At 36.1% G+C, this 23,188-nt stretch overlaps 1 protein-coding gene across 2 annotated transcripts in view; it reads right to left on the bottom strand.

Moving 5' to 3' along the window:
* The window catches only part of RBMS3 (RNA binding motif single stranded interacting protein 3), a 611,777-nt gene that overhangs the window by 391,441 nt on the left and 197,148 nt on the right, over positions 1–23,188 (bottom strand). For both annotated transcript variants that reach the window (XM_090283032.1, XM_090283033.1), the window contains exon 3: positions 21,400–21,458. In XM_090283032.1, coding sequence (XP_090139158.1) covers positions 21,400–21,458 — 59 coding nt within the window. The remainder of the gene's footprint in view (positions 1–21,399; positions 21,459–23,188) is intronic.

Below are 23,188 nucleotides of genomic sequence, written 5' to 3'. Positions count from 1 at the left end.
TCTGTGCAACGCGAGGGACCAGGTGATCCTTAAGGTGTCTCCTCACCGTGAATACTGCGCCTTTCCTCAGCCAGGTAGTGAAAGAAAGAAAATCACAAGTTAAGAGCTAGCTACACTGCACACTTAAATTTCATTGATAAAATAGCTAAACCACCCTGTGTTCTGAGAGGCAGAAAATAGGTGGAAAACAACACTTCAGAGATAATAGCATAAGCACTGAGATAATGATACTAAAATACCCTCAAAGAAAATAGGCAGCAGTTCCAGATTCATACCCAGCCCAGACAACTGTGAGGAGCTCGAAACCAAATGTAACCGCTGATATTGAAATTGGACCCTGCTGGCTAATAGCATGTTCTCACAAGCCAGTGTTTAGGGGACAAAGATTGAAGACTGAAGAAGTCCACGACGAGACAAGGATCGGAATATGTTGTGTCACCGAGCCATAGCGGGAGTGGAATTACAACCCAAGACACTGAGCTGCTCTGTCTTCCTTTTGACCTTTGGACTCCAGCAAACCCAAACGGAAAGAGAATTGGCATGTTGGTTGCATCTCATGCTACTTTTAATCAGCTGCTCCTTATTCTGTGCAAACAGCTTGACCAGAGGCCAGCTGAAAGGGCTGTCACTCGGTCAACAGGAAGTGAGCGTGGACAAAAGGTCCAAGTTTAGGAATGCCTCTCCGGATTTTATTTTGATACAGAGCCTAGTCAAGCTCGGTTCTTGAGGCCAGAGCCAGAATAAAAAATGAGCTCACAGGCTAACTGTGGGCTTTTTTAAAACGTATTTTTTAAAGCTGCAGTCCCCACAACACAGTCCTACGCAGAAACCCAAAATGGAGGAAAAGCCAAAATGCAAGAGAAGGATACAAATTCCTTAATTAAATGTACTTTGCAATTATATTTAAAGTCTGTTTATTAATGCTTTGCTTACTAAAAGAATTTTATTCTTCAGGTGCTTTCTTCTGCTCTCTGTGGTCACAAGAGTTTATTCTAAAGAATTTGAAGGCTAAATTCGAATATTCATATTTCCAGGCTAAAATGTTTTGTAAATTCAGTGTATGGTGTGTGTCTTTTAAAGAAGCATCACCTTTAGGCACCATAAGAGAAGCTACATTTCCTTGATCTCTGTAGGCTTTTGTGTTGTAAGGTATTGAGTTCCACTGAAAACTTATTAAATTTTGTAGGCAGACAGATACAAGTTCAAATCCCCTGTCTGCCATTTACTGGGTGAGCCTGAATTTCCTCTTATTGAAATTGAACATAATAGTTGAAAAAGAATAGGTAACAAAATAAATATGTTACAGAAGAAATACATTGGAAAATTTCATCTGAATGTTCCTGGGGGTTGCTGCAACACTCAAGGAGATCACATATGTAAAACTTCTTAAGTATAATAAGCCATCAATGGTAGACTGATAATAGAAAGTAGCAACTGAAAGATTACAGTATTTACCTCACTAAGGTAACTTTCCAGGAATCAAACTGATTTTGTTCCCAAGAACGTAGTCAATGACAGTTTCCTCGGGTAAAACTGGAGACATCTAAAGAAGACATAACTGCATATTTGATCTTAAGATTGTTGCTTTCCAAAAAAATAATACTCAGCTATGGAATTGAAAAATCATACAAACAGAGGTCAGACTATTAGAGATAAGACAATTAAAACATAAAGAAGAAAGAAACAAAGTTTGAAAAACAAATAAACACAAATGGTTATGTTAATTTAAGAATACTAAGTGGTTACATAATATTAAAGTCAGGAAAAAATTTTTTTTTTACAAAGCAGTGTTTAACAGCAGCTGCTACATGCAGTGCCCTGTACTAGGTACTCAAAGACCTAGAAAGGCACAAATCTTGGGAAGCATAGGTATGTGGTGGTTAGGAGAACGGACACTGGAGCTGGACAGCCCAGATTTCAATCCAGGTTCTACCACTTACTCAATGTGTTAGAGGAATTACTGTGCCACAGTGTCCCCATCTGGAAAATGGGATAATAATTCCACTTACTTCACAGGGCCCTCCTGAGTATTAAGGAACTGATGATACGGACTCCGTACAGCAGTGCTGGAACATGAGATCAATGAGCAGCAACTGCATGCACAACACTGTTTTAACATCTATAATGCCATGAAAGAGGAGAGGAACTAAAGAAGGGTTGTGGAAGTTCTGAATACAGGGGACTCCTCATGTGTGCTGGTCAACAATCTCTTGGTCTGTAGAACCATTCTTCTGCTCTGCAACCTCAGGGACTACATTTCCCAGAATCCTTTACCAAATGGACCTCATCAGGCTTAGCCAAATGTAAGGCACTGTCAGAAGAACAAAAGCATGAAGAAGAAAACACACTGTATTTCTTTCTCTTACAGTGCCTCCCCCTGGTTCGAGCTCCCACTAGGCACCAATGAATGGCCTTAACTTCTGGGTTATGGAAACCCCATCTTCCACCCTTGTCTAGACCTAAGGAGTTTCCTGTAACTCCATCTCTTTCCTCTTCCCCTCCAGACCCAGATGTGTTAGCAGTGCCCTTCTGTTCTAACCTCTGGGTCCCCCCTAGGCTGTGTTTAACTTCTTAGCTCTTCCATCTCTATGGAAACAACCCCTCTTTATGAACTGCCTAGAGGCATTTCTGTTTTCCTGACTAGACTCTGATTAGAAAATGCTATAAAGCAATAAAGCAAGCCATGTCTTGTACTGTGGGTAAGATTGGGTCATGCTAAAATGGAGATAAAGGATCTTTCAAATTGACTGCATGTCCAAACCAGATTAAATTCATCATGATCTTAAACTTTCATCAAGGAGGTCGACAATAGTTGTATTTTGCTAAATACACAAGGTTGGCTGAATCAGCCTTAGGTATCTGAGTTGTTAAAAAGTTCCAGACCTAGCCTATCAGGATTCGAATTCTGGTTCTGTCGCTTATTGAATATATGTCTCTCCTTGCCTCAGTTTCTTCCTCTGAAAAACAGAGATAATAATAGCACTGATGTCACAGTGAGGATAAATGAGTTAATTTACATAAAGAACTGAGAACAGAGGCCAAGAAGTGCTTTGTGTTTTGTCAGCAAACAAACGTGTCAGCACAGATTTATACACACTGATCTCAATTTTCTGGCATTTCAATTCAAAAAGAAAACTTAAAACCATTAAGAGTGAGATTGTTTTTAGAAATGCAAGCTTGCTGAGGGCTGGAGCTCTGGCTATATGGGTCACCACTGTGTTCCCCACACTTATCATTTGCCTGAGTCAGTGTAGAATACCAACACGAGGGAGTGAATGAGCAGAGATCCAGGAGCTATGTTTTGCTGACCTCCAAAGCAAGGAAGACTGATTAAACTTGATCTCTTTAGATATTAACCAATTATTAAGTCACAGAAACGATAAGAAGTAAAAGCACTAGGAAAAATCAGAAAGTCACAGGATCACAGCACCTTTTGTGATCTAGGCATTAGTCTAGGTCCTGAAGAAACTGCAGTGCCCGTTTGTACCATCATGAAGTTTTACACTCGTTGGGAAGGCAGAAAATAATATGTCCGACTTAATCCATTTTTAAAATTTAGTACAATAAAGGATGGAATGAAATGAAATAGAATGTCTGAGTTATGAAAAAAGTAATAAAGTGGGGTTAGAGCGAAGAACTGATAGGGTGCTTTTTTAGATAACGCTTTCATGTGAGGGGGGCACTCTTGAAGAGAGGAGATTTGAGCAGAGACCTGCATGCAGTCAGGAGTGACCCAGGGGCTTTTCTGTGGGAAGCATGTTACAAGCAGATGGAAGAGTTAATATTCATCTGGACAAGAACCTTGACCTTAATAGGGAATGCATTATGATTCCTTCCAAATTTAGATGTCTATGATATAAGATTTGTTCACCTCACTCAATAGAATTAAATACGAATGAGTCATAATGGAATGCCATGAGGCAATATAGCTTGCATCTTTGAAATTACAAAGAAACAGCAAAAAAGCAGGACAACCCTTTATATTAATTTGTGCATGATGCATATGCCTGCTCTGATTTTGCTAAACACTGTCAAGTATAGGTAAGTGTGAAATCTCTTAATGACAGGCTCACCATATTGGCTCTGGATTACCTACCTTCCTTTGGTCTCTCTCTCTCCCTCTCTCTCTCTCTCTCCCTCTCTCTCTGTCTCTCTTTCTTTTTTTGGCTACACTAACAGAGGAATGCAATAGAAAGGACACATTCTCCTAGCCCGTCTGCTGCATCTAGCTTACATTCTTCTCTGTCATTTCCAATTCGTTTGCTAGAATTGACTTTCCCAAACTTAGCTCTGACATTATTTCCCTCTGCCTCTAAATCTCTCCTTGGTTCCCATTGCCTTTGTAATATGTCCTTTGCTCTGACTTTCATGCAACAAACTTCACAATAAGACTTGAGCTCGCACTTCAGGTTATACCACTCACTGTTCCCATACACGCAAGCACTTTAATGTTAAGCCATGCACGTCTGCAGCTCTGCCCTAGCCATGTTCTTTGCTCTCCAGGAAAACCTTTCTCTGTCACCTCTGCTAGATAAACTTCCATTCATGCTTTAGAATCAAGTTCAAATAGAACCTCCTCCCTAAAAGTTTTCCCGGTGCTTTATCCAAACTTAGAGAAAATTAATCAGTTCATTTTTGCCAAAGAGCACTTTATTCGTAGCGCTATTGCATAGCGGTTAACAGTTTATAACTTGGAACTGCCTGGACTCAGGCTCTGAGGTTTGGAGGCTGAATGATCTTGAAAACAGTGTCTGGGTATCTTCATCTGTGAAATGCTAATAACCTTAACATCTACCTCATAGAGCCATTGGGAGATTTAAATGAGGTAAGTCATGTGGAATCATTAGAAGATCTGACATGTATAAATTGCTCACTGGCTATTAGACATTATTATTAGCTATTATGCTCATATTATTTTTAGTTATACACATATAGTATCTGCCCTTCCTATTCTGAGTACTTGGATATAGGCAATATATTTTCCCTATTTCTTATTCACAGTGCCAAGCACAGGATTAGCAAAAAATACGTATTTGACAAAGTTGGACCCAACGAATCAGCCTGCGCAAGGAGTATGTGTAAATCCCATTCAATATTAAGTGTCAGCCAAAATGTACATTTTAATATGTTGTATATGTTAAATAAGAAGACCACTATTAATCCCCATCAAATATGAAGACAACCTGGGAAAAAATTGAGATAGAGGAGCAATTACCTCCCTGGAGTCTGAGTAGCATTATTGGTATAGAAAAAAATCAACACGGCAAGGGAGCCTTCTGCTACATAACTTCCCATGAAGTTAATAAGATATAGGAAACAATTAAAAGTTTTCAGAACAGAGAATTGTGTCTGTTGCTACCTCCTCAGCACAGGTTTACACTCAAGAGTATAATTCTGACATTTGAAAGTGTGTCAGAAGTCTCTCTCTCACTGACTCAAAGCATCTAATACTATCCTATGCTGCCCGTTTTAGCCGACTGCATTGTAAAGTACATCTGAAGGCCTCTAAACATGTCAGGCACTATGCTAGGTACGAGAAGTACAAAAACATGAGTGAGATCCTGAGGACTGGGGAGGGAAGCCCAGGGCACAGGATGTTTTAGAGAGTCCTGAACACCATTCTTTTTTCCCCAGAGCGTGATCATGCCAAAGGAAGTTATGGGTGTTGAATCTGAAGCCACGTCCAGCATTTCATTCCACTCAGATTTGCAAAGGCAAAGCAAGAAGGAAAAGTGTCGAATGACATTGGGAAAGGAAGAAAGCACGTTTTTATAAGCTTCGCTGGGGCCCAGCAATATTTTATTTCAAATGGAAGGTGACGGAAATGGGTGAAATGTGCTGTCTCACACAGAGAAGTTTTACAGGCGCCTGCTGCAGGCTTCTCTCACAAAACCTGCCTCCTCCACCCACACAGAGAAATGGGAAAAAAATTATAGAAGTTCCTAAAAGAACTGAAGAAATCCTGGCAGGGTAATTAATGAATGATAGGCCAGTTACCCCTGTTTAAAAAAAAAAAAAAAAAAAAGTCAAGTGTAAGAAATCGTGGCTTTGTCAAAGAACTTTGAGGTTTTTAGACTGGAAGCAATTTGTACAATGACTATTTTGACCATACAACTTCCTAATCTCAGTTCCCATAAAGTCTGGGTGGGAGCCAACTGGAATGATTTGCCTCAGCTGCACAGATATCCTCCACAGAGGAAATAAAAGGATTTTAAACACTGGAGTCATTTCCTTTGGTTCTGAGCTCTTTGAGGAAAAAAATTCCTTTTGGTCAGTGATATCTCCAGCTCAATTCCTGCAGCCTAGCTTAGAAAAATAACAAAATCTGTTCCCTGAAACCCTTTCCAATCAGACAAGTACAGCTTTCAACTCAAAACATTTAAGTCCAATAAAAGACTTTCCTTTGCCCGAGGGTTCTAGGAAGACTAACACCTTTTTAAGGTTCAGACTGCTCTCTAACGAGTTACATAAAAATCCGCAACCAGTGTAAATGTCAAATGTGAAAGGATGTGTTCCGGAAAGAGACGCGTATAATCAAATCTCGAGCTGCTCCTTTGGAAATGTTGCTAAGGGGTCTGGCTGAAAATAATAGGGCCCATTTATGACATACAGCACAAGCGGTAATAACAAGTTCCCTCTCAAGTGGAACCTTAGCAGCTCTGGAATGGTTACCTGCATGTGTGGAGAGCGGAAAAGCAGCACTTTCTAAATATATCCTCCAGCTAAGGACTTTTGGAAAGGCTGCAAAGATTATAAAGAAAAAATGGATTGTCAGAATACTCCTTGGCTCATATGTATGCGTTCTAAGTGTCAAAGGTGGAAGCCCATTGCATACAGTATTATTCACATGCCACAGAATTTAAAATATTAGACAACCTTTGTCCCAGGTTGAGCTACAAGGAACAGGAAGGACTAGCTTTCTCCGCACCACTGCGGTGTGCTTTGTTTTATACGTTCTAGTTTGTATTTCCCTAAAAGGTCCTTGGTGTTAATTCTTAAGTTTTGGGGGCCAGTTTCTTGGTGAAAAAGGAAACAATAAAACTGGCTGCACCACTGTCAAGTGGAAAATATAAATGAGTGGAATTACATTAATATCTTCATGTCAAATCTTAAAGTTTTAAGACTATGTAAGTTACTTATTACAGGAACACTTGTGGACAATCTCATAGATTTTAATCATTAAATTTAAGAATGATTCATCCAGTATTTATAGTTCCTAGATCATTTAATCTAAAAGATAGTTCCAAGAGAATCAAAATTGTCTTACTACTCTCATCACATGCTGCAGCTAAAGAATAAATTACTTTTTTTACCCTTTTCAAATACTCACATCCAAAAGTTGAAAACATGTGATGTACTTATTTACTAACCAGCATAATAGAAACGACAGATCAAGTCTCTACTTGCTAAATGAGTCTAATGACTATCTGTTGAGAGATAGGAAAGATAACCTTTCCATGGTATAGATTTACCCATTTATTTCTTTCCCTGAATGAATAGTTGCAAATTATAAGAAAAGGGAATGCTGTTGCTAATGTTTCTGGAATGTATATACACATACATATGTGTATTTATATTTGTACCATAACAATGCTCTAATTGCATGTAAATAAAAAGGAATTCCAAATTCAGGAGCATTTGTCAGCAAAGTGAGTCAGAACATGAACAGATATGAAATTTCTGTTTTCAGTTAGCCTTGTGACGCATGTGTTTTCATTATTTCTTAAGACACAGTGGGGCCCTCAATTTTTAAGTCATAATATGAAAATCCCACTTTGTTACTATTCTTATAAAGAGAAATGATTGTACAATATTTTCCAAATAAAGGCAAAAAGGTGTTATTCTTTATATATGATGGTTCTGTGGGTAGGGCCCATAGCTTCTATTTTTTTATGCCTACCAATTCAAACTTTTTTTCCAGGTTTTCATGTATAACCAACAGGTAGATGTTGGCAAAGTGTTGGGCTAAATATAGGGTTGAGGACTTTTAACACGGAGTAGTTCATAGGCCAAACACAGGGACTCACAGTGGCACCAACAATCAGAAGACAGCAAAAACTATTCTCCTCATATGCTCTGTACTAAATATTAAACTCACACAAAACACCCAGGCACAGAACTAGTTGTATGCTGTCATCTGTTCAAATACAACAATGAATTATTAGCATCACCGTTAAATTTGAGAGTCCAACTTATTTTTAGAAATCAACCTTTGAGTTTAATCAATTCTCTATTGAAAGATTTTCTCCTTTGTCATTAACCAAAGGAAAACTCAAATTTATTCTCGATAAAATGTTTGAAATGCATGCATCATAGACCCTAACACATAGTGGTAACTCAACACTTTGTGGTTTTAAACAAGAGAAATGCATAGTGTCCGTTAATAATGTTGCAGGGAAAACCATGCTAATACAACTAAAGCATTGCTGGAAATAATCAGCAATATCATTAGATGGCAAATTATCCAACAAAGGCAATAAGAACTCATAGAAAAGAGACTTATCCAAGAGCTAATGTAGATGGGGAAGCTTGCACTGACTAAGTAGAATTTGAAGTTTAAGTCTGGTTTACAAGGAAGAAGACTATAAAGAATGGGTTTCTGGGAGGTGGGGACAAGTTTTGCAGACCCAATGGTGGTATAAGCATGATATGTTAGGAGAGTAAAGTAACTGCCTGTTTAGAGTTAAAGGTACTTGTTGAAACAGAATAAAAAGTACTGTGACTTGAGACATATTTTGGCAGCCCTTTAATGCCATACTGAGGGATTCAGACTTGATAAGGAATAGAATAACAAGACACAAACAGGTTTTAAGCAGTTAAGGGGCAAGATTAAAGCACTTTTTAAGAAGGCAAAGAATCTGCAAAAGAACCCTAACTCCAAATGTTTTTAACAGGAACATGTGTTTACTACAGCTGGGTGATACATGGCTACACTTTTATTCTGTTTTCTAATCACAACCAAAATCACACACACGATGATTTCTTGGTGCTACATCCATGTACTTAGAACCTAAAATGTGGTTAAGCCATTCATTACTTCATTTATCCAGACATTCATTGGATAAATACTTCATGTGTCAAGCATGTGCAAGCATAAGTGAACAAAAAAATGAATAAGATAGTCATTTTTTTAAATCTCAGGAAGTGTATAATTCTTGCTCTTGATAAAGCCCTGATTTAAGAGGAACATGAAAGAGAAAAATCGCTGATCATATCCAGTTTGTTAAGAGCTAGCTTAACTTTGGGGAGAACAGAGAGTTTTCTTAAGAGATACAGAAGAAGGATATCTAAGTCAGCTTGAGCAGAAATAGAAGGAAAGATAAAGCTTTGAAGGCTGGTTCTTATCCACTGAGTTTTGCAAGACAAGTACAGAGACAGCATAGGGGATGGACGAGATTTAATAACCAGGCTTTAGAACAAAGCCAACCTGAATTTATATCCCATATCTGCTATTTCACAGCAGTGGAGATACGGACAAATTCCTTGTCTCACACCTATAAAATGAAGATGGTAAGTATAACAATTGAGGAAACACTGCCATAACATATATAAATCTCTTAGCATAATTTCTGTACATAGTAAGTGCTTAATACTACCAGACTTTATTATTAAATGGGGTATGGGTGACGTTTCAGGCAAAAGGAACAAGCGCCAAAGTGCCTTTGCATATGATGTGGAAATAGTTGGTTATGGTGGAAAGAGATGCGGACTGACCAGGGTCATCAGTATGGCCACATAGGTTGCTCATTGTTACAGCTCCAGTGGTGCTATTCACATGGAGGTCAATATGAATTCTCCCTCAGTTTCAGAGTTGTGCAGGGGTCACATTATACAAAAATGTAGTCAGTCTGGTGTGAGAGAGAGAACAGGCCACATCATGAAAGTTTTGCCTTAATTAGTCATTAGAAGTCTACCATTTTTTGACATCTCATCTAAATGACAGAGACCCCAAAGTTTACACATAAAATTGAATTTTAATGAAGACATTCATCCTTAAATGCTCTCATAATTGAATAAACAAACTTTTTTCCTCCTTGTTGCATTTCCATACTGTTAAATTATTTTCACAGCACTCATTTTGGATGTTTAAGTAGATATTTGTTATATTTTAACAAATTACTTGAAAAATACTTATTAGCCTTTAGTATGTTCTAGGTCTTGCAAATATAGGAAAATATGGTTTTGCATTCAATGAATTTGTAGTCCAGAGGAAAAGACATAAATGTCAACAAGTAATGATATCTATCAAACAAAAATATCTTCAGTAGTCATTATCCATTATGTTTTGACCTGGTTATTTGCAGAGTTATATAAATTTTTCTATCTTTCTTTTTCCCTCTGTAGCTAGTTTTTCATGCTCAGAGTCTTAACAGTTGTCTCTTTAAATGGTTGGAAAATGCTCTTTTGCTTTAACTGGAGGTAAGTCACTTCCTATTTGTGCATATTTATGTCATTTTGGAGTCTTCAGTTATTTGATGCAAAAATTATATTCATATGTCTAGATTTTCTACACCTAAAATATTGTTTTCTTAAAAAGAATAATACAATTAAATTTACTTGCTCAAAAGGTTAGGAAGTTTAGTGACTCTTGATATGTAGTCATTAAAAACTACCTCTGCTTTTAAACAGAGCTGACAGATAACAGACATCGCCACTGCCCCTCTAAATTAAATTCTTGATTGACCTCTCACAGATAAAGTATCAATAATTTAATCAATTATGAATAATTTCCAAATTGTTTGGGCTCCTGTTTTATGTCTTAAAAGGAAATCTAAGGGCCTTCACACTTTAAATGAGCTGCTACCCCCTGGACCAATGGCACAGTCAAGTTTTAATGATGCACATATTACCCAGGAGGTCATTTTTTCCCCCTGTTATCCAGGACAGCTCTGACGGATGTGTGACCTGAGCAAGACAGCACTCCCAGTTCCTGGCTAGAGAGAGAGAAGAATTTCCTCTCTAAACTTAGACACCATGTTTGTATCTGGAGTGGAGTCATAGCCTCTGTGTTTCCACACATGGGCAGTTAGCTAATGACGGCTGGGAATTCTGAATAACCACTTACAAACTGTTTAGAGAACAAAGCATGAATGAAAGCAGTTGTAGCACAGAGCTTCAGATACTGCTTCAACTGTTCAATTAAAGCCAAATGAAAAAGCATTTACTTTTTTACCATTACTTGCCAAAAAAACTCAAGGAATTCTGGAAATGACATGGCTCACTGCTAACTCTGGAGGGATATAGATGCCATGAGACAGAATGTTATAGTTCTCAATGCACAAGGACTTCATAGTTGTCCATGGACAAGAAACCTGACAAGACACAGCCATGCCCCATTTCAGATGGAGATAATTTGAGTTATAAATATGAAATAGAGGCCTTGCTATTATGGTATTTCCTATAAATACCCCATCAACAAAAACAGGCTAAATGAAAGTGATGATTTGGGGGAAGTAAAATAATTTTCTCAATAGTCCCAATAAGTAGGATCTAGTATTAAGATCAGCATCTGGAGGCAGAACATTGGGCCTGAGACATGTTCCTCACACAAACCAGAGAAGAAGGAAATGGCATTACAACCCAATACAAACATTGTAAAAATTCAGGCTCAAACTTGGGCAGGGGATTCTAGAAGGAGGCTGAGGTAGTAAAACATGCCTATTAAATAGACCTGTTGAAAAAAAGAAGCAAAAATACTCAAGGTTTCTTTAAAACAGACGAAAATGAGAGACGAGGCAGTCTTTGGGTTGGAGTTTGAGGTTTGAAGGCAACATGAGACAAGAAGAAATGATGAGGACAGGGAAAGAACTATTTGAGAAAAGAAAATTTTAAAAAGAAAAAAAAAAAGACCTTAGCAGGCCTTTGTGTTTTTCCACAAGATCTGGTTCATGGATGAATTCAAAACATTTAAAAGTCCTTTCTGATGAAACTTTATCATACTTTTAGAATCCAAATAGAAAATAGTTGTTTATGCCTGGGTTCATCCATCAAAGAGATAATGACCCCCAAATACTTTGCACAAGTGCAAGCTATTTAAAGGAAAGGAGGGTGCCTGGGTCAGTAATTGGGATACAGTGGCCTCCTCAGAGGTCTGCACCTTATTCCCATAAGCAAACAAGGGAGAGAAGCCAAACAGAACTTTAATAAGATAAAAAGAGAGCATTTGCTGTGAAACTTGACCACACAGGCCCTTTAAAGAAGCACACGCCTCCTTCTAAATCCTGAGAGTAAGAGAAACTGTCAACTGCACTTGGTCTGCCTGCTACCCTCGATAATTCCGTGATATTTTCCCGCATGCAATTGACCCAACTGATGCTCACTTTCAAGCTAAAACATGTTGAAAGGTAGACATTTGCCAATGTAACTTAAGTGTGAAATTGAAGTTAATAAAAAAAACTATTCTTAAAATATATTTAAAAATTACTCAAAAGGAAAACAATGAATAAAATAATTTCAAAAGGTGCCTATGCTTTTAAGGCACAATCTGCAAGCTCTTTCACATTTCTATTAAATGATGGGCCAGGATAGAATGCCCAATCCATACTGTTTATAATGGCATGGAAGTGGGTGGGTAATAAATACTGCCTATTTCTTTCAAACTGCCCACCTTTACACAAGCTCAAAACACTGTGTTTGTGTTGGCTTGTTATGAATAACATTCAGGGTCATTTACTGCTGGTCTTACTTATGGGGATTTTTCTGAGTGAGGAAGAGAGAATTGTAGAGAGACAGGCTTTGGCAGATGTTATTTGGATGCTAACTACATCATGTTCAAAAAGTTACTCAGCATCTCCAGGTTTGATTTCTCATTAGTAAAATGGGGATAAATAACAATGTTCGAAGTTACTTTATGTCCACTGAACAATGAATGGGATAGCTTATTGAAAGTTGAAGGTGTACATTCCTTTGTGGCCACACAGGTACACAAATAGTGGGCTGGTTTTAAGAAAATAACAGAGTGAGTTAGGCTACTCTAAAAAGCATTCACATCTAAATACCTTTGAGCAGCATTGCAGCCAAACAACATTCCTTTACTAGACAACTCTGCCCTTTTGATGAATTACAGGAATGTTCTAAGAGACTTCTAGATCTTAGTATGCTGAACAACTATTTGACCAAGCCTGAGTTGCACAACTTATGAGTATAGATATATCTCCTCTCTCTATAACCACTGCTTACCATATTTATGAGGACCCTATAGCTCATCATCTACTCATTCCCAAGTTCATTCTGGTAAGGACTTCTCCTGTCCTAGGCAAGCAAACCAAAGACTCCGTTCTTGACTCCTGTATTGGGATTCACTTCCTTTCTGGTATTTTAACTTAATTTAATGTTTTGGTTCATTGGTTGATTGGCTGGTTGGTAGGTTGGTGGGAAATAGGTTGAAGAGTTTACTTCTTATGTTTAAGGAAATTCAGATAGAAAACACAAGATAAAAAATCTGGAGGAAGTGCGATAGTGCATGGTGTTACAAAAGACTGTGTTATTAGAGACATCAAAATTCTTTCTCCCAAAACAGGGAAACTCTCCTCTGGCTTGCCATCACATCTGATGTTTTCACCAGATCACGTATCATGCTCACTTTTTATTTTCTACAGAAGTTCACTTATAAAATAGAACTGCCTTACCTGGAAATTAACACTACATCTAATTTCTTAAAAATTTCTCTAACAAGAAGCAGAGTCACAGAATGACTCTGCACCAGTAAATTTTGCAGGATAAAGAGAGAGGAAAGATAGGCTAAACTGGAAAACATATTAGGATATATGTAGTTACAATGATAGTCCATATTAATAGGACATAATAAGTGAAAATACAATGATATAAAGTAGCAATGTTAACTTTTCCCACAGATTTCAAACATACATACTTCTGATTTTATTTGATAGCTGTGTATGCAGTTTTAACTCATTATTGTCTTACATTTTCTTACACCAGACGAAAACTCCAAAGACCCTAATCACTATCTAAGACAGAACAACTTCTCCGGGGATCATTTGGTTTATGTAACCCTGCAGATGCTTAGTTACAAAGACCCATAAGAATTTCATTTCAGCCTTTTTTTAAACAAAAATTGTATTTTGTAAAGCAGAAACATACCTTTAAGGTAAATCTTCAAAAATTATTTAAAAAAATACATTTATGATATAAACGTCCCATAAATATTTTGCCTCTATCTCATGTATTCATATATTTATAATAAATATATAAATAAATGCGTTAACATATATACGAAAATTATATATGTACATATAGATTTAATGGGGTTACTCTCATTTGATTTTAAACGGTTAAAAGTTGCGATATATTGGGAAAAATTCTACTTTTTGTATAGGAACCCTTTCACTTCCTAAGTTTTTCTTTAGTCAGGAGAAAATACCAGCAAATGAGATATCTGATAAAGCATTAATATTTCAAATCTATAAGAACCTCATACAACTCAACAGCAAAATAGATATTTTTCAAAGAATACATGCAAATGGCCAACAGGTGCATAAAAAGATACTCAGTATCACTAATCATCAGAGAAATCCAAATCATAACCCCGGTGAGACAGCACCTCATACTTGTTAGTATGGCTAGGCTATTGGGGGGAGGGGAGAGAGAGACAGAGAGAGAGAGAGAGAGAGAGAGAGAGAGAGAGAGAGAGAGAGAGAGAGAATAAGAATCGCTGGGGAGGATGTAGACAAAAGGAACCCCCACCCCAGACACTGTTGGTGGGGATGTAATTTGATATAGCCATTATAAAAAACAATATGTAGGTTCATCAAAAACTGAAAACAAAACTACTGCATAATCAGCAATACATCTTCCAGGTTTATCTCCAAAGGAAATAAAGTAAAATCATTATCTCAAAGAGATATACCTGCACTCCCATGTTCATTGCAGCATTATTGACAATAGCTCAGCCACAAGTGTCCATTGTTGGACAAATGGATAAAGAAATTGTGGTAGGTATGCGCATGCATGCACACACACACACACACACACACACACACACTAAAATATTATTCCACTTGCAAAAAGGAGATCCTGCTATTTGTAAGAACATGGATGAATCTAGATAGCATTGTGTTAAATCAAATAAATCAGACAGATGGAAAAAAAAAGAGAGCATGACATCATGTACATGTGCAATATAGAAATGTTAAATATATAGGAACAGAGAGAACAAAGGTGATAATCACAGGCAAAAAAGCAGGAGAAATGAGTTGATATTGATGTAAGGGTACAATGTTTCTGTTATCTATGTAAGAATACATTATACTGTACACCTGAAACTAATATAATATTATAAACCAAGTATAAATAAATAAATAAATAAAGACAAATTGCAGCTTTAAAATTAGCCTAAAGGTGTTCCAAAGATACTTTATGAATACAGAGTTCTTCCAACTCAGGGCTGATGTGAGCAGAATGACCAGTAGGTCTATCTGGATGCAAGCAACTTAAATGGACTGCCCTTTTCTTAACTGAAGTTGTACAACTTAAAGGCAATCCTTGCTATTTTCTCTTATTCCACAACAGGGAGGAAACCATGCCAGCTTTTAAAAAGGTCATATAATATAGGGATTTTATATCACAAATATTTTGTAGCAAAAGAGACATTTAACCCCATTTATAGCCGTTTGACTAGCCATATAATACATTCATTATTCAAATTCAATTTTGGCTTCTGTAGTTTTGGGATTTAGGTTTTTTTTAGCCATGTCCATGAGCTTTTCTCTTTCATACTGTGAAGTTCCAATTTACCTATTAAATTAAAGCTATTTTAATAGCAAAATAAATAACCAATCAGTCAATAAGAACAATGGCAACCTTTAAATCAAATGACAGTTCACCACACCTTAAACAAAATATGCTTTTACTATGGTTTCAAACACAATAGAAGCAAAAATCTTTTTATTTTCTTTATAACTTTGAATGTGTGAAAAACAGAGCAAACAGTATACCAAAGGGTGAACAGAGAATCGTTTGGTTTTCAGAACCTATCCAACTCAATTACAAAGAATTCCACCACCCGCTACTGTGACGGAATGTGCTTTTCCTCCAAGACATCAGTTTATAGGCCTTCAAAAAACCCTTAAGGCTCTCATATAGCCAACGCCAAAATGTGTGAAAGAAAGGTTCTTTAACTATTTATACTTTTTCCTATTATCAAAGCCGGTCTCAATAAACATATGTCAATTCATGAAATACACATTCCTTGAACACTTACATGTACTCAGAACTGCATTAAATTATACAACATATGTAGAAGCTCTAGAAAATATGGTTCCTATGAGAAAAAATCCAAGTCTACAGCCATAGAAAAATTTACTTGATGTATGTGCCAGACATATTATTAGGTACAAACATGGTTCCCTGTAATTTTGAAAATTCTTTTTGAATCATATGTATAAATAACTCTATTTGATAGCTGAAAAAACAGATATTTAGAAATGTTGTGTAATTTGTACCAGAAATCTTATATTATTATTTGGAAATTTTCTTGGTATAGATTTTAATTGGAAAATCTTTGAAGAACTAAGTGGGGTTTGTTTTTAATCTATATTTTTTGAAATTCTATATGTATTTAAAAAGATATTTCTTATGCTATTTCAAGTTTATATGAATTTAAAAAAACTGAAAACACCCATATTATATTTGTCATATTACAATATTTTGCATATCATTTAAATAGAATTACTATATACGATTTCCTATAGTTTTATAAAATTATGGATAAGTGAAAGTAGGTAACTTTAAACCAATAAAAAGAATAATTCTACACTGATAAATAAATAGTCTCAGTTATAAATGCTTCCTTTAAAGGACTATGGGAAATGTGTGTATATGTTTTTGGTATCCTCAGTGATTTTATAGGTCTGTAAGACATATATACCCAGCCCTATCCTTTCCATTGGTGCAACATCAGAGGATTCCAGGGAAATTAAAAAAGAAGACTCTACAATGTAAGAAAGCAATCTGAATCATTCTGTTTCTTCCATACCTTGACAATATCCTCCCACCAGAATCCTGAGTAGTTTGTAATCTAAATAAAGATCACAAACTAATCACAACAAAGTGAAGGAGAAATAAGGTAGCCCACGATCTTTGCTCTCAGATGGAGCTCGAAGTAGGTAGTGTTGTAAAGTGTGTAGATAGGACAGGAAGAGTCTACTGAGGATTTCATGAGAAGGTTAATCTTGGAAGAAGTAACCGACATAACCTAGTAAAGTAAGAAGAGAGAGCATTTTGTGTGTATTAATGTAAGTCTGATTTTTAAAATAAGGAACTTAAAGGCAAAAGGGATTTCTGTTAAGTCATAAGACATAGATTAGTTAAAAGTAATATTCAGATAATAGGAGAAATCAATATAACCCTACCACTTTATTTAAACTATATTAAGCTTCATAAAAATTATTTTAAAAATTTCCCAATAAAATAATTTATGCAAAAAGTTAGTGAGTTATAGTATTAAGTGCAGTCAAATATAAATACATATTTTAAAAAGCAAGGTTAATGTTTGTGGATAGTGTTACGTTTGCCTGATATGTATATTAACAGGGATCACAAGCCAATACTGAGTAAATACAGGGTGTGGCGAAAGTAGGTTTACAGTTTTTCATATGGACCACCATACAATAATAAATAAATAATAATATGAGAATAAACTGTGTTTCATGTATTCATAACTCTAAACCTACTTTTGCCACACCCTCTATATAACTATAAAACACTTTTGAGGAAAAATTTGCAGTTTTATAACTCCCAAAACATGTACATTTCTTCATTTATTACAAAGACTTCTCAAAATTAACATATTATAGTAATAATAATATAAACCTCTAAAATAATATGCTAAATTAGAAATAGGTGTGGACGGGATACAGGACAGAACAAAATCTTTTATTTTAGATGCTAAGATAGAGTAAGAGTCTAGATAGGGTTAATATAGCAAGGTTAATTTTGTGCTTTTTCTTTTCATCTCTAAGGACACTAGTGTATGTACTTCCTCATACCTCACTAAATACTAACATGCGTACAATATGGTACATGTTCAGCAGTTCATGAAAAACTGAATTCACACCATTTCTTTAGAAACAAAATTAATAAAGCCTGTCTTCATAATATTTAGTTTTGATTGCATAGTCTTAGTCTGGAGGCAAAGTTGCAAATAATTCAGAAGCAAGTGTCTAGAAAAAGACCAAATCTAATTTCTGCTCTCTAATTATAGGCTCAATGCTTTCAATGATATTGTTTGAAAAAGCCACCTCATACACATTTTCCATGCTTTCCTAAAGAAAGCAAAGGTCAAGGTGAACTCAACTGCTGCCTATTAATTAAAGAAGCAAAGGTAACCTTCTCTCCTAATTCATTGCTCTTCTCATCTGAAATTATTTAACAAAGACAAAGAAACTCAAGTTCCATTGAAAGAACGAACAAAATATATATACAGTTGAAACCTGCTCATTTTTTTCTGAGAACTGTTTTGCTATTTTTCCCCCTAAAAATACAACATAACAGATTTAGAGAAATATAAAGTTAATAATAATTTATCATCCATAATCCCATCACCTCAACACAGACCTTGTTTTGCTTAACATTGCCAGTATTTTACACAACAGACAACACGAAGTATTGTTGAGCATCGTCCATGTATTAACTCATGTACTTATCAGTATTATTCACCTATATTATTATTCATCTACATCAATAATAGTCAGCTATATTGCTATCATTTTATAGATGGGGAAATTGAGGCACCCAATGAAGTTGCATAATTTAGCACAGGTCACACAGCTACTAGGTGGAGAGGCAGTGTTCTAACCAAACCGTCTGGTTCTACCACAGACATAACCATGGCACATATAACTCACATATTCACATAGCTCCGTATTTATTGTACAGACTATTTTATATTCTTCTATATTTATTTAACCTATAATAACCCTTTCCATAGTGGACATAGTATTTAAGCCTCTTGACTGTCATCACAATGGCTATATAACAGTTGCGTGTGTTCCATAAGCTAGAATTGGGACATTTCTTAGATTGCTTCTATACAGAGAATAAAAGGGGGACAAGAGTGTGCATATAAGTTTGACTAAAAGACTTGGGGCAACATCCTCAGTGGAATTACTAGTATCAATAGTATCAACCACACTGACATTTTTAAAACTCTCTACCAATCCAGCACGATACTAAAGAAGAACTGGTGAACGAGTTTCTCAGAAACTAGCATTGGAAGGCCTGCATGTTATAATGTTTGCTACATGAGAGGACATGGGCTATCACTGCAAATTGCTTTAATTTGCATGTTTTAGATCTTTTACCTAACACCCTGAGGGCATTTTTTTTTTTTTGTAGCTCTCTCAAGTGCTTCTGTTTATTTTTTCTCTAATATCCGAAGTCCCATTGGACCTGTAAAGTGGGAGTCCCCATAGCTCCGAACTCCATATGGTTTCCCTCCCACCTAAAATCTCCAATTTGGAATCTCATACCATAAAATTGTATAAACAATGAATCTTCATTTGCTTCATTGTCTACGGACCTCTTGTATCGTTCTTCATATTGCTCCACTGAGACCTTCTGGATGGGTCACTTTTTCCAATATTATTCCTGCTTCAATTCTTTACCTTTGCAATAAATATTTAGATGGTTGTGTCAATGCCTTGTCTTATCAGTTTCCTGAACTCCTCAGTGATGTCACAACTTCCTCCTGACCTCAGAAATAGTCCTCCTTCCCAATCATGAAAGTTCAACATGTAGGCTTCATTTTATGTGTCCCTTTCTGTTCCCCTTATATTTCACCTTTATAGGGAATATTCAATTCGACCTTTGCAAACACTCATGGTGACCCCCTTTCCTATTTCCCTAACAGTGCTTGGGTGACTTTCCTTGTTTTCCCCTTAATCTATAGATTTCAAATCCACATTGCTCTTTTTCTGCCTCTAGTTTCTCTCCTTTGTAATTTGATTTCACCTACCTTTGACTAAATAACTTTTCTAAAACATGGACAGAATCATATCATGTCCACTCAAAAAACAAACAAATAAACAAATGAACAAAAAACTACTGAGGGGTTCATACAGAAGTAAGTTCTAAATATTCAGGATAACCTTTTCTAAAGCCTCCAAAATCTTGACCCCTTCCTTTTTTTCTGCCAATATCCTTACCTGTACATTTTTCTCTTCCAGATATGTGGGTCTGATCAATCACAGTCTGAAATTCTTTCTCCTAAATATCATTCTTTCTCAAGCCTATCATTGTGCCTTGGCTTTATAAATTTAATTCTTCACAAGGAACCTCTATATTCTCTACCTACAGTATTTTGCATATACCTCTCTTGTAGATACCACTGTTACACTCTCACATATATTAGGCTGATATACTGATGCTAATAATTTTATTAGTATCAGATTCTTGGTTTTCTTTATTTTTTTAACAAGAAATTGAACTATTAGATGACAGAAACCATGTCTTATTTTTTTCTTGTAGTAACTGAATACTTAGTGCATTTGTAAGAGACATGAAGTGTATTTTTAAATTGCTGAATTAAATCTGACTACTACTTCCCAAATAGGTTAGGACACATTTGCAGTGTATGAGTATTTATTCCTAAAACTTGTCCACATTCTATTTACACGTGAAATAGAGGCAGTGTTTAGAATGATCTTAGCTCTACCCTACTTCTTATTGTCAGTATTATAAAAAAAAGAATGGGTTACAGGAACACCAAATAACATGTTGCAAGAAGCATTTCAATTTTCCAGTAAGGGCTGAGTCATGTAGAAAGGCTATATAAATTTCTAAAATAATATAATCCAACCCTTAAAAGAGTATTGGATTCCAAGACATGAAGAAACAAGAGAAACATAGTCAAGTACTTCTGAAATATTTCTCCCTCTTTAAAGAAAGCCTTAATAAGATACCAACTTTGAGATCCCATGGGATGTTTACAGATAAAGCTTAGACACAGTGGGCCCATCTGTAAATTCATTCCAAGTCAACCTATGTTGCTAAAGCTTTAAAAAACAGATAGATTATACTGTGTTTTGCATGGGTAAGTTTTTTCCCAGAGTTCCTCACTTTTACATAGGAAATCAATTGTCATCACTGATGATTTCATTCAAACCATACAACCCAACGTTGTTAAGAGCTAATTTAGTTTTACGCTGAAGCAATTTGGTACTCATTCTGATTTGTGATTTTCATCTTGTTTGTTAATGAAAAAAATTAATGATCAATGTTACCAGAAATATAAGTCATGAAAGCCTTGGCATTATTATAGAGGTTTGCCATGTACTGTACATCATGATCGCTGTGTAGCAGGTGCCTGGACCTCCACCTGGGGGGAGCTATCAATTGAACAGCATAGGTCAGAGCTAAAGGTACAGATGCCCTCACACATACCTTTGCACTGATTTGTGTTTTTGTCAAGAATTGCCTTTGTAGATACAATTTTTCCATACCTGAAAGAGACAGAAAAAAACAAAAGTTATCATAGCCCAATGAAAACACTTAAAACACCATAACAAGCATGGCTGAACACACAATTGAGCAGGACTAAACCAAGAAAACAAGCTCTGTACCCCCATTTCACACCGGGATGACCTCTTTTCACAAGTTCTCTATAAGTTGAGAATGCACTTCCCTATGTAATCACTGGGCTGAGCCTTCAAAAATAAACCTGTAGGGCTGTCACAGGTGGCTGAAAGAGGATTGCATGTGGTTGTGATCAAAGCAAATTGCATTCTGTGGATACATGGAAAACAAGCAAGGGCCTTGGTGCCAGGCTGAACAGGGCTTGCAACCAGCTCTGGTGCTCACCTAGTGTTGCAAACCTGAGCACTTTCACATAACCTCTGCAAGGCAGTTTTTACATCTGTAAAGATGAGAATTGTAATAATAACCTTTCTGGATTTGGGAGAGGGCTAAATTGAAATGATGAGATTTACTATCAGTGTTCTTCAGGTAAATAGAAATAAATATATTTAGTTAGTTATTTTACTACTAAAATATATATTATGCGGTACATTAATTGAGCATAAGGACTGAGTTTTGTATTCTCAAAAGCTGCCACCCAAGGTAACAGAAGTTCAATAAATGCTTGCTATAAATAAGTAAATAAACTACTTCATCTAAAACAAAGAGTCTACTATAAATATCTATATACATACTTAATACAGTTGTTTTTTTAACAAGGTTATTTTATTTTATTTTTATTTTATTTTATTTATCTGTTTATAGAGAGAGGGGAAAGGAGAAAGAGAGGGAGAGAAACATCAATGTGCAGTTGCCTCTCATGTGTCCCAACTGGGGATCTGGCGTGAAACCTAGGCATGTGCCCTGACTGGGAATCAAACCAGCGACACTTGGTTCACAGGCCAACACTCAATCCACTGAGCCACAGCAGCTAGGGCTTTATACAGTTATTATTGTATCATATCTTGCAGATGACCTACTCTGGGCTTTGTTTTTGAAATATGATTAATTTGGAGAGTAAAACTCAGTCTCTTTGAGCTCATTCCCTAAGGTATAACTGATGGGACTGAAGAAGTAGATTTCCTAGCACCCTGGTCTTCTTTAGGATTTCACAAGGGGTGCTTCTGAATCAATATAATAATATGGAGAAGTTATGCAAATTTAAGTACCATGCTTAATAATAACTCATATCATGTCACAAAATATTTGGCAAGTTTTCTTTTAAATCTGTGTTCCTAAATGTAAAAATATACGACAAATATTAAACTTTCTATGTATTAATGAACTGAGTTCCCTATCACCAATGTTTCTTTTACATTTGTAATCAACTTTTACTATTTCATTAATTCTTTACAGAATTGTGGTGCTCATTTCCTAAAATTCTAGTGTTGATAATGGAATAGTGCTGGAAATGCTTTTGCCTCTTTATTTTTTAGATAAATTTTGACTAAAGATACACTGAGGGTCCTCTAGAAATGGATGTATTAAATGTCATTATGAAAGTGATATACCTATAGCCTTGTGCCAATAGGAGCTGAGCTTTTTGAAAGGTTAAAAGAGAAAGAGGAATATTTTTTTATGAAATCAGATGTAAGGGTCTGAGATAATTCCCACCAGTTACCTGTAAGTTCTCCCAATTTTAAAATCAGCCAGAACTGGGGTGGAGTTGCCCAGTAATGAACTGAGCATAGTTGGCCAGAATAACCCTGACGTTTGG

Source organism: Furipterus horrens, unplaced genomic scaffold (genome assembly GCF_987537825.1).
Source record: "Furipterus horrens unplaced genomic scaffold, mFurHor1.1.pri manual_scaffold_7, whole genome shotgun sequence".
In the NCBI taxonomy this organism is placed as follows: Eukaryota; Metazoa; Chordata; class Mammalia; order Chiroptera; family Furipteridae; genus Furipterus; species Furipterus horrens.
The sequence above is the reverse complement of the archived record's forward strand: the minus strand, read 5'-3'. Positions and strand labels throughout refer to the sequence as shown.